General features: G+C 44.0%; 1 protein-coding gene across 10 annotated transcripts in view; it reads left to right on the plus strand.

The window, feature by feature from the left end:
• The window catches only part of LOC106584645 (inositol hexakisphosphate and diphosphoinositol-pentakisphosphate kinase 2), a 58809-nt gene extending 47991 nt beyond the window's left edge, over positions 1–10818 (plus strand). For 6 of the 10 annotated variants that reach the window (XM_045706396.1, XM_045706401.1, XM_045706399.1 and 3 more), the window contains 3 exons: positions 6610–6747; positions 7180–7299; positions 8794–10818. In XM_045706396.1, the coding sequence (XP_045562352.1) occupies positions 6610–6747; positions 7180–7299; positions 8794–8870 (335 nt within the window). In that variant the 3' untranslated portion in view covers positions 8871–10818. Of the gene's footprint in view, positions 1–6609; positions 6748–7179; positions 7300–8789 lie in introns of those variants that run through there. The other 4 variants (XM_045706398.1, XM_045706402.1, XR_006761553.1 and 1 more) reach the window with 3 other exon arrangements.
• Positions 10819–12788: the final 1970 nt, after the last annotated feature.

The raw sequence follows: 12788 nt of genomic DNA on the forward strand, positions 1-12788 counted from the left end.
TCCAAAAACAGCGTTTTACTATGGCATTGATGTTGAGGAAATCGTTTCCCTCCAATAACCGGCAGTCAAGTCAGCACCACAAATTAAATAATTAAAATTAGAAAACATTGGTAAAATATTATATTGTCATTTAAAGAATTATAGATTTACATCTCTTGAACGCAATCAACTTGCCAGATTTAAAAATAACCTTACTGGGAAATCACACTTTGCAATAATCTGAGCACTGCGCCCAGAAAAATATGCTTTGCTATACAGACAAACGGCCATGTTGGAGAGATCTAAAATACTATGTAAATAATCCATTACCTTTGATTCTCTTCATCAGATGTCACTTCCAGGAATCACAGGTCCATAACGAATGTAGTTTTGTTCAAAAAAGCTCATCATTTATATCCAAAAAGCTCTGTGTTGTTAGCACATGATCTAAGCCAGCCGGACTTCTCGTCATGAACGAGGGGAAAAAATATATTTATGTTCGTTCAAACATGTCAAACGTTGTATAGCATAAATCATTAGTGCCTTTTTTAACCAGAACATGAATAATATTCAAGGTGGACGAATGCATTCTCTTTTATAACGTATTGGAACGAGGGTACCCAACATGAACTTGCGCGCCAGAGTCTAATCGGCCATCACCGTTCCATGGCTCTTGTTCGGTCAGATCTCACAGTAAAAGACTCAAAACACTTTGTAAAGGCTGGTGACATCTAGTGGAAGCAATAGGAAGTGCCAAAACATTAATCAACCCCTGTGTGTTTCAATGGCATAGGCTTAAAGGTAATTCAACACATCAGGTATCCACTTCCTGTCAGAAAATGTCTCAGGGTTTTGCCTGCCAAATGAGTTCTGTTATACTCACAGACACCATTCAAACAGTTTTAGAAACTTTAGGGTGTTTTCTATCCATATATAATAAGTATATGCATATTCTAGTTACTGGGTAGGATTAGTAACCAGATTAAATCGGGTACGTTTTTTTATCCAGCCGTGAAAATACTGCCCCCTAGCCCCAACAGGTTAACGTGAAACCTGTCCCATCACTCATAACCATGTCGGTGAGTCTAGTCATTTCATTTGAATGGTTGGTGTTCAAACGTGGCCGAACCAATTGGTGACCAAACGAGAGAGAGAGGGCATTCACATAACACTGTCCAATGGAAGAGATACTGCAGTATACGTGTTGCTTTATAGTACCAGTCAAAAGTTTGGACACCTACTCATTCAAGGGTTTTTCTTTTTTTCTTTACTTTTGAAGAATCTAAAATATATTTTGATATGTTTAACACTTTTTTGGTTACTACATGATTCCATACATGTTCTTTCATAGTTTTGATGTCTTCACTATTTTTTTTTACAATGTAGAAAATAGTAAAAATAAAGAAAAACCCTTGAATGTGTAAGTGTGTCCAAACTTTTGACTGGTACTGTATGTGAACATGTGTCCACAAGAATACCCATCGAGGAGGAAATTGACCAATTTTAATTTATTCCGTCTGTTTTACTGGTCTCAAGTGAGTCATGTTGCTATGCACAGTGCTATGAAATATATGACTATGTTAGGTGTCCAGGCAGTGGTTGGATGAGTTTCATGCATGGGTGAGTCCTGTGGTGTCTCTCCAACAATGTATAGGACCTGAGCTGCTGTGGTAAGAAAGTAAGTGGTTGAATTGAGAATTTTTGCCCGACAACAATGACTTTACTGTTGGGGCTATACAGATACAAGTCAATGTTTTGTGAATTGCACTTGATGGTATTTTCCTGTAGTTTGGAGAATGACGAAGGAGAGGGACACATTGAAACTGCCGACTCTGGGCCTGGCTGTCACCCAGTTAAACTGAGTGAATTTGGCATTGAATTATAGGTAAATAACAGTATTAAATGTTATCGAAGTGCCTGGGTCATCTGGCTACTAGGACCGGACTACCCAGACTAGAAACAGCCTCTAATTGCCATATTCGATACATGGTTTCTGCGTCTGTGTTGACAGAGTTTTGGATGAACTTCTGCTGGCCACTCACTGCAATGGCTAAGGTGATCAGTGGTTTTATATTAGGCCCTAAACCTAGGGTCAGGGCAGCCCATGTCCAGAGGTGTGAACAGGGGTATGCTCAGATTAAAGGCACAGTAACCCTTCTATTCATACGACCTGTAGTTCTCAACAAGACTTCCTCATCCGTGTAACCAACCCTCTCCATCCGCTCATTAACAACTGTTGTCTTTGGTTCAGACCTCTATCCAGATGGTTGTTGTGCCATTTTGAAGTTAGCCATCCACAGTCAAGGTGTCACAATACTGTGTTGGCATGAAAGATGCATTAGATCAAAGGAAACGTTTGAGATCGACTAGGTGCTGGTCCTTGTCTGAGGCAGATATCCATGTCTGTGCGATTGTTTTGTCTTTCTGGGGTGATATACAGAGCATTTAGACCCCTTGCCTTTTTCCACATTTTGTTATGTTACAGCCTTATTTTAAAATTGATTTAAATATTTTTTTTTTACTCCTCAATCTACACACAATACCCCCATGACATCACAATACCCCATAATGACAAAGTGAAAACAGGTTTTCAGAAATACAGAAATATCTTATTTACATAAGTATTCAGACCCTTTGCTATGAGACTTGAAATTGAGCTCAGTTGCATCCTGTTTCCATTGATCCTACAACTTGGAGTCCACCTGTGGTAAATTCAATTGATTGGACATGATTTGGAAAGTCACACACCTGTCTATATCAGGTCCCACAATTGACAGTGCATGTCAGAGCAAAAACCAAGCCATGAGGTCGAAGGAATTGTCCATAGAGCTCAGAGACAGGATTGTGTTGGGGCACAGATCTGGGGAAGGGTACCAAAACATTTCTGCAGCATTGAAGGTCCCCAAGAACACATTGGCCTTCATCATTCTTCAATGGAAGAAGTTTGGAACCACCTAGACTCTTCCTAGAGCTGGCCGTCCGGCCAAACTGGGCAATCGGGGGAGAAGGACCTTGGTCAGGGCGGTGACCAAGAACCCGATGGTCACTCTGACAGAGCTCCAGAGTTCCTCTGTGGGAATGGGATACCCTTCCAGAAGAACAATAATCTCTGCAGCACTCCGCCAATCAGGCCTTTATGGTAGAGTGGCCAGACGGAAGCCAGTCCTCAGTAAAATGCACATGACAGCCCGCTTGGAGTTTGCCAAAAGGCACCTAAAGGACTCTGACCGTGAGAAACATGATTCTCTGCTCTGATGAAACCAAGATTGAACTATTTGTCCTGAATGCCAAGTGTCACGTCTGGAGGAAGCCTAGCACCATCCCTATGGTGAAGCATGGTGGTGGCAGCATTTTGCTGTGGGGATGTTTTTCAGCGGCAGGGACTGGGAGACTAGTCAGGATCGAGGGAAAGATGAACGGCACAAAGTATAGAGAGATATTGATTTTAGAATAAGGCTGTAGCGTAGCAAAATTTTGAAAAGTCAAGAGGTCTGAATACTTTCCAAATGCACTGTAGGTGCTACCCATATTACCCATAAGTCTCTCTTTTCCAGTTGTCTGGTATTCTGATTAACCCTGAATACTTTCTGAATGCACTGTAGATACTACCCATAAGCCTCTGTTTCTGTTTTTGACCGTTCTATGAATTCCAGATTACACCCTGTTTGGATTCTACATGAAAACATCGATGCTTCGTTTTGTAGTTGCAGTTCAGTGTTATGTCTGGAAAGAAAGCATTGTCCTTTCTTTGATGTTGAGAAGCCTTGTGACTTACTGGTGATCGTGACCAGCAAAGAGGCATTTTGACTGACATGCCTGTCAGCTTCCAATGTGTATTACCCCGTGAACATCAAAGATGGAGAGAACTGTAGCTCTGGACAGTGGTTAGATGTTTCTCCATCTGTCTTAATGGATGGGAGAGAGCCTGGGACCTGCAGTTTTGTTTCTTTTTGAATGGGAGAGTCACAGCCTCTTTAATATTGTGAACATGCTGGCCCGCCTACAGCCTTTCACTACTCTTCCTCAGAGCCCCTAGACTAGCACCATGTAGCCCAGCTGCTGAAGGGGCCCTCCTGTCTTGTTCCTCTCTGGACGGAGGCCATGGCCCTCCACCTGCAACAGTGCCATTACCACAGGCGCCTTCTTCCCGGAACTGTCTGGTGTCCAGCCAAGACCTCCCAGAGTGCCTCTACGGTCTGCCCCCTGTAGACCTCCCAGAGTGCCTCTACGCTCTGCCCCCTGTAGACCTCCCAGAGTGCCTCTACGGTCGGCCCCCTGTAGACCTCCCATGTCCTACCCTCCACCTGTTCATGCAGTGCTGGGGCCGGGTGCTGCCGATGCAGGCTTGTCGTATTGCTTCTCCTTTCTCTTTCATCTTCTCGGTCTCTTCCCTCTTCCGGTTTTGTCTCTGTCGCTTCTGTCCTCATTACTTTTTTATATCTAATTCACTATCACTGTCTACATGACGTTTGTTGGCCTATTCCCTTCATGTCTGTCTGTCTCTCTCTGTCTGTCTCTGCCTGAGAATGCAGCCGTGGCAACTATAAAGGGAGTGTTCATTCTCCAATCGATGGGTCAATATCCCTTACTCATTTTGCTGCTGAGGCTTTTAATCCAAAAGGATGTTTGCCAGCTTTCTCTTCAAGATCTTTATGGTGAAATTATTTTTAAAAAGTCCCTGCTAGGTGGAAAAATGTCGATCTGCCCTTGAGCAAAGCACTTAACCCTAATTGGTCCAGGGTCGCCGTCAATATTGACCCCGCTCTCCGAGGGCCGTGACCCCGCTCTCCGAGGGCCGTGACCCCGCTCTCCGAGGGCCGTGACCCCGCTCTCCGAGGGCCGTGACCCCGCTCTCCGAGGGCCGTGACCCCGCTCTCCGAGGGCCGTGACCCCGCTCTCCGAGGGCCGTGACCCCGCTCTCCGAGGGTGTCGCAGGGGAGTACGATATGCAAAAAAAGACATTTGCATTTCACACCACACACTTTCATATATTTGAAACAAGAAATGTATAAGCACCCCCTATTTGACCTTTTACAGTCCAGTTGGATATTCTGGCTATCGAGAGAGTTGCTTTACATATGGACACTTGATTGGAGTGATGTGGAGACTGCACTTTTGGAGGCCCTCCTGGCTACCATTGAAAATCCCTTAGCTCTCATGAATGATGTTTTGGTATTTTGGCCACATTTAAGATCTGAGATCTGTGAAGAATATCTAGGTCATCTTGTCTTACCTCATTTTAATTGGCCGAGTAAGCGGTAGTCTGTCCTTAAACTACAGTTTTTTTAGGGGAGTATCTGGAGCTTCTGCGTCCCCCTTTTAAGCCTACGCATCCCCACATGAGAGTACTAGACATCAGCCCAGAACTCTGTAGCTGGACAGGAAATCACTATTCCCTCATTAGACTTGGAAGAGGTTGATAGGAATATTACATTTCCATAGGTAATTGACTGAGCATACTTGAATTGTCAAAGCCTGTTTTTTTTCTTCTCTCGTCTTACTTTATTTTTCCATTTCCCTCCTCCCTACCACTCTATTTTTTTTTCATTACATGTCTTAATTCGCTGCGTCTCTCTCCCTCTCTTGCTCTTCCACTCTGTTTCACGGGTAGTAAATTAAGGGGGCAGTATAGCATCAGTGTCTTCTGCTACATCTGGTGTGTGTGAGTTGAATTGAATATCCATACGGAGTGGTAGGCTGCAACACATTGCGAGGGAGGGGTGGAGACAGAGCGAGGCAGAGGGAGGAAGGGAAAAACAACAGAAAGCTAGAGATCTTATCAGGCCTTCTCCACGGACGTCTGGGTTGATATTCTTTAGCGACGTTATCAGAGAATTTTTGGCAGGCAAAACGCTCTCATGTTGTAGTCTGACCTTGTCTTGCCCAGGTGAATAATGATGCTGAAATCTGCTTCTGGTTGAAACTTGGCAAACTCAAAGACTCCACTAATCACAACAACACTCTTTTGGGGGTTGGTAAAAGTCCATCCTGACCAAGTTGACTTGTTATTTGTGACATTAACACGTTGATTAATGAAACTGTCAGTTGGTTGGGGAAGAAACATTATGGCGGAATACTGTAAAATGCGGGCCTTGGAAGCCATTTGTGCTGACCATCGAAGTGCTGTTGGGATTTAGGTTACAACATTTTGACAGTTCGGGAGAAGGCTGACAGCATGCATTCTGGGAAATGGATGACTGGATGACTCATTGCTTGACCTCATACATTCCTTGTTTTTGTGTGGTACTGTCACTTCCATTGTGGTGTTATTTTGGGCTGCACTGTATGTCAAAGGATTGATTGGCCGCACAGGCCTGCTGGTGTGTGAAAAGCCTGTCGTCACACAACACAAGGCCTCAGGGCAGGACGTGTGTACTGTACGCCATTCGAGACGCAAAGCCTGTCCTTGGTCGAGCTGCTCTATGGTTTGGTACTTTTGTGTGAAGGACTCAGCTGAATTTTGGCATGGTCCTTGCAGAGTCCCCTGAGGGACGCCCAATGTCTTTCTCCGTCGAGTGATGTCACATTGAAAGGCGGCGGGGCTACGTGCTATAATCCTGTATCGCCACGTCTCATAGCTCAGATGGAGGGGTGGTGCCACCGTGAGTTTGTGTGTCCTCTCCCATGCAGGCTTTGAAGGCTGCTCCATGGTGCCCTCTATCTACCCGCTGGAGACGTTGCACAACTCGCTGTCCCTCAAGCAGGTGGACAAGTTCCTCAATGCCGTGTGTGAGCACAGCAGCGATGCCCACGCCAAGACCATGAAAGGTAGGCATTTTAGTCAGAGCCATGCATTTAGAGAGTTGGGCCATTGAAGGTTCTGCATTATGATGCATTTACATGACACTACAACAGTCTATGGCAGCCATGTTGGCTCCCCCATTAACATTACATGGGGAATAGAATGTCTAGAATCAGCATTATGATGCATTTACAGGAAACTACAACATTCATTCTAGGAGCGACATACCTAGCCTCTACGATACAGACCTGATCCAAGATCTGTTTGTGCTGTCGTACCAACTCCTATGGTCATTGGCCTGATAATGACCATAAGTGTTGGCAAGATGGGAGAAACAGATCTGGGACCAGGCAAACAAACTAATATATTTGGTGTCAGTCATCACTGTCTTTCTCAGTGGCATATAACACATCCACCTTTTATGATGTTTAGTAGCGAACATGATTGTTTCCCTCTAGCTCTCTCTGCCTTGTTCGACACATCGAGTCAGGGGTACGGCCAGACACACATCTACCCCCCCCTACCGAAAGCCCTGTCCTCAGAAACTCCTGTCCGGCCCCCAGAATGCCCACTATGGTGTGAGTATAGCCACGTCCATGTTCTTCAGTCTTCATACATATTTCTTTAAAACATATCTAGCTCTTTTAAATGTGAGAATATTAAACGCTAAACTGAATACTGAGCATTAACATCACCATACTGTACTTGTACCACAGAGTAATATGCTGCGTTCTTTTGAGTACCAATTAGCTACATGCTGCCTACCTGGCAGTCTGGCACCTCTGCTTCTCACAGTGCTATAGTGAGTTACACTAGATGCGTATGCAAAACTTGACCATCAACGCAGGTTCAGGTACATGTCAGTCCGACCACAACCCGTAGCCCTTACCTAGATGGGTTTGAGCAATATGGCGGAAGCGTCCCCCAACCCCATGGGTAGGTTAGTTTGAGGTTACACCCACTCTGTCCCTTCAGAGCTGCAAACATGAAAGTGATGTTAGGGGCTAGGGACCCAACACTACATTACTAATGGACATTTCCATTGTCCTACAACACGGTTATGGTCAATGGGGCATGCAACAGAAAATGTTTTCAAATAAAATGAATGTCTTATTGAACAGTCTATTTTCTTCCGTTTGGAGCCTATTATTGCCTAATGAACATGGTTAACAGGCCAACCAGCACCAGAGAAAGAGGTTTCCCAGAGCAGGACGTATAAAGAGACATAGGTTTCCCAGAGCAGGACATATAAAAGGCCTAAAACTGTCAGATTTAACTAAATAAGAGCGCTGTGTTTTTGTCTTTCTTTGCCAAGAAGAGAGGCCCTATCAATTTAAGACTTCTGTAAAATAGGACTCGGGATAATAACCCCCCCCCCCTTAGTTTTATCTAGCCATCTCTGCCTCGCCGCTGGGGTCCATTGTTGTCGGTGCCCCCCCCCTCCATTGGGGATTAATTTGGCCCTTCACCAGTCTTTTAGGATTGTTTCAACAGCTGCTGTGAGCTGATTTATCTCTGTCTCTCTCTTTCTGTCTCTCTCCTTTCGGTGTCTCTCGCTCTTTCTCGCTAGTTCTCTCTAATTCTCTCTTTTTGTCTCTTTCACTCTCGCCCCAAAATCGAACTTGCACTAACCATAGCTTTATCTGTCTCTCTTCAGTCTTAATAACCCATGTAATGTTTATTAGGGCGTAGAGGAGTAGAAAGCATGCTGGAGGTTAGAAGTGTCCCTCTGATGAATAGCAGCTTTGTTCTCGTTTGAGTTTGACGTGACATTTGTTTATTTTCTCACTGGGCCCAGCGGTAGAGTTTCGCCCCCCCAGCGCTGGGCCCAGCGGTAGAGTTTTGCCCCCCCCCCAGCGCTGGGCCCAGCGGTAGAGTGACTGATATTACACTTCAAATTTGATATGTTGTTTAATAATGATTGACACATTGTAAATAATAATTTGTTCTTAATTGACTTACATGTATAAATGAAGGTACAAAATAATTATCACATCTCAATTACTTGTTTATGTTCATGTTTGTGTGGGTCTCTCTTTTTTCTGTGTGTGTGTGTGTGTGTGTGCAGACAGCAGTGGCCCCTCTAGTTCAGTGCAGGGCCCCCCTCCCCCACCTCAGTGAACTCAGACATACATTTCAGCTTCAGTGAGTAGACCACAGCCCCCTCACCGGATCCCACAGAGAAACTAGAGGACAACACAACACCTGGATCCTCTCCCTATTCATCCATCCACCCACCCAGGCATCCATCCATCCACCCACCCAGGCATCCATCCATCCACCCACCCAGGCATCCATCCATCCACCCACCCAGGCATCCATCCATCCACCCACCCAGGCATCCATCCAACCACCCACCCAGGCATCCATCCATCCACCCACCCAGGCATCCATCCATCCACCCACCCAGGCATCCATCCATCCACCCACCCAGGCATCCATCCATCCACCCACCCAGGCATCCATCCATCCACCCACCCAGGCATCCATCCATCCACCCACCCAGGCATCCATCCATCCACACTGTGACTTCTACCTGCCTGTGAGTGCTCTCAAACGAATCATAGTCACATACAGTGCTGGACCCTAAGGACCGTCAGTCTCATTTTGTGGACAAAAACAAACCAAAACCCACTGGCCCCTCCCATCAGGCGGATGTGTGTCCAACCAACACTGCCCCAGTTGAGCGACAGCGAGGGGAGCCTTTCCCCAGGCACCTTTGCAGTGTATAGACGGGCCTGAGGCTGGATGCATCCCTGCCGTCTGTCCTGGATTCAGACTGCTGTCCTGCCGTCTGTCCTGGATTCAGGCTGCTGTCCTGCCGTCTGTCCTGGATTCAGGCTGTGGCTGCTGATTAGAGATGATGGGAGAAACAGGAGCTGAGTATTTCCATGCTTCATCAAAATCCTATTCTATATGGAACTGCACACACAAAATGTGGCACTGCATGAGTACCTCCTTTCTCAGAGGAGGGAGGCAGGTTCAGAATATTCTGCATTTTGGATCATGGCTGACCACATTCTTTGGAACACAGATAGTTGAGCCAGTTGATCAAATATGGACTACTTTCTCCAGTTTTGTTGGTGTTGTCCCTTTTTTTTTGGTATACTGTTTGGGTTTCCGTACTTTACATGATTTGGGGGGAAAGGGTACAATACAATGGGGATACTGTTTCCTGTCATTGTCTACACAGCATTTTGATACCACTTTGTCGCAAAATAACAACTCATTCTATACACATACTGGTTATGTTTTAAGTGTAAAATATATTTCATATACCTCCTTCAACCTACCAAACATAGAAACAATACACGTGCCTCAACTCCCTTACAAGGAGAATCAGTGTTACTGAATATATTTTAGTGTTTCAAGGGTAAACCACTCCTGTCTCTTTGGCTACTTCAGTCTGTACTGGATCCAGTCCTCCTACTAGTTTAAACATGTTTGCTGTCTTGACAAAGTTTAGCTTTAAATACTAATTTAAACGATTCTATATCATATGTTGTAATACATATTATTATGTCATCTGTGTTGCACCTGAAAGGATAATAAAGTTATATTGAATATGTAATTAGGGCTAAAAAATATAATTTTTTACATGGGAGGGATACATTAAATCGTTTTAACAAAAACATATGGTTACGAATACAACTTCATAATACACATTTTATTTTGTTCTTGTACAGTGCCATTACATTCTTGACATAATTCTCAGAATTGTAAACCTACAACTTTTCAATAGTTTATGAAGAGAACATGCTTGTCATTGTTTTGTAGTTTGTATGTTGTCTTTTTGTATGTAGTCTTATATGCCATCTCAAGGATGCTCTCAACTGCACTAATGTAGCCCTACCGTAGCACTGCTGATCTGTACAAGAAACCTTTATTTTTCTTTGACTTTACTTCACGTTGTTTTTATCGTGATAATAATGATTTATTTAACGATTGGTGTTTTGTAGCTGAAATTTAGGACTGTATTTGTGATTTACTTAATGTTGCATGTAATGTCAGCCAAAGACATTTGATTCTGTATAGAATCTTCTCCTTAGACTTTAAAAATAGAATACCAAGGTTGTTTTATTAAAAGTCATATCGGATCTCTGGAGGTTGTGGTTCTCCATTAAGCTCAGGCATTTACAAATCCATCATTTTAACTAGTCTGATGGGTGCACATGTGTGGGTAGGTGTGTGTGTGTGGGCATGCGGGTGTTTGTGGGTATAGCAAGGTTTACTATCACATTATAGAGCCCTCAAACTCAACTCTGGACCTCGAAGCCAGTTCCATTGCATTATTTCATTGTTCCCTCTAATCGGGGACTGATTTAGACCTGGGACACCAGGTAGTGCAAGTCATTATCAGGTAGAACAGAAAACCAGCAGGCTCCGGACCTCATATGGTAAGAGTTGAATACCCCTGTTATAGAGGATGATATGCTCAGTGGCTTCACACATCAGATCACAAAGCTGGCTTGCATTGGTAGTTTAAATGGAGAGGAGTGAGTGGAACTGCACAGTTCATGTCTGTTCGGGCAACGGAGAGATATTTAACGGCCCTGTTTTTATATTATATTGTTCTAAAGCTTATGAAAAGAACACTGAAGAAGTGTGGTCAGTGTTATTTCCTGATAATTGCTGGTTGAAGAAACAAATCTACACAGGATCTTCTGGTCAGCAGGTTTTCATGGGCGGAGTCTCGGCTTTCCATGGTGACATCACCATGTGGTAAATTGGTTTAAGGCCCAGTGCAGTCAAAAAAGCGGGTTATGCATGTGTTTATTTATATATACTGTGTGTGTGTATATGTATATATATATTTTTAACAAAAATATAAATGCAACAATTTCTAAGATTTTACTGAGTTACAGTTCATATAAGGAAATCATTCATTAGGCCCTAATCTATGGATTTCACATGACTGGGAATACAGATATGCATCTGTTGGTCACAGATACCTTAAAAAAAAAAAGTAGGGGTGTGGATCAGAAAACCAGTCAGTATCTGGTGTGACCACCATTTGCCTCATGCAGCGTGACGTCTCTCACGAAGAGTTGATCAGGCTGTTGATTGTGGAATGTTTTTCCACTCCTCTTCAATGGCTGTGCGAAGTTGCTGGATATTGGCGGGAAACGGATCCGGTGAGTATGCAGGCCATGGCAGAACTGGGGCATTTTCAGCCTTTAGGAATTGTGTACAGATCCTTGCGACATGGGGCAGTGCATTGTCATGCTGAAACATGAGGTGATTGCAGCAGATGAATGGCACAACAATGGGCCTTTTAGATCTCATGGTATCTCTGCATTCAAATTGCCATCAATAAAATGCTATTGTTTTTGTTGTCTGTAGTGTATGCCTGCCCGAACCATAAACCCACCGCCACCATGGGGCACTGTTCACAATGTTGACATCAGCAAACCGCTCATCCACACAATGCCATACAAGTGGTCTGTGGTTGTGAGGCCGGGTTGGACATACTGTGGGATTGAGTCTTGGCCTGCCTGGTGACATCACAAAGGCGGTAAAATAATTTAATAGACCAATAAGAAGAGTCCAAACCTCTCTGCCAATAACATCTAGTTTTCAGTTTTCCCACTCGCATCAATCACCCCCATACAGTCCTAGCAAAATTCTTGCTTTGCTAAAATGCATTTTTTTGGGCAAATTTTAATGAAGATCTATTACAGTAAGGTACTTAACTGTTACCCAGAAATTATTTGGTATTGCTATAAAAACATCTGCATTGGGCCTCTACCAAGCCTTAATTGTGCGATTCAGGAATGCCCACACAGAGATTTAATGCAACATTTACAGAATCAAGAGAAAGACAGAAGCCACTGAAGTTGCTATGTTTATCATGATCACCAACGATCCCGACGGCTACAATCATTTAATTTATTAGTTCTCCTGAGATAGGGAAGAGCGGGAAGCCACTGAAGTTGCTATGTTTATCATGATCACCAACGATCCCGACGGCTACAATCATTTAATTTATTAGTTCTCCTGAGATAGGGAAGAGCGGGAAGCCACTGAAGTTGCTATGTTTATCATGATCACCAACGATCCCGACGGC

Source organism: Salmo salar, chromosome ssa23 (assembly GCF_905237065.1).
Source record: "Salmo salar chromosome ssa23, Ssal_v3.1, whole genome shotgun sequence".
Lineage (NCBI taxonomy): Eukaryota > Metazoa > Chordata > Actinopteri > Salmoniformes > Salmonidae > Salmo > Salmo salar.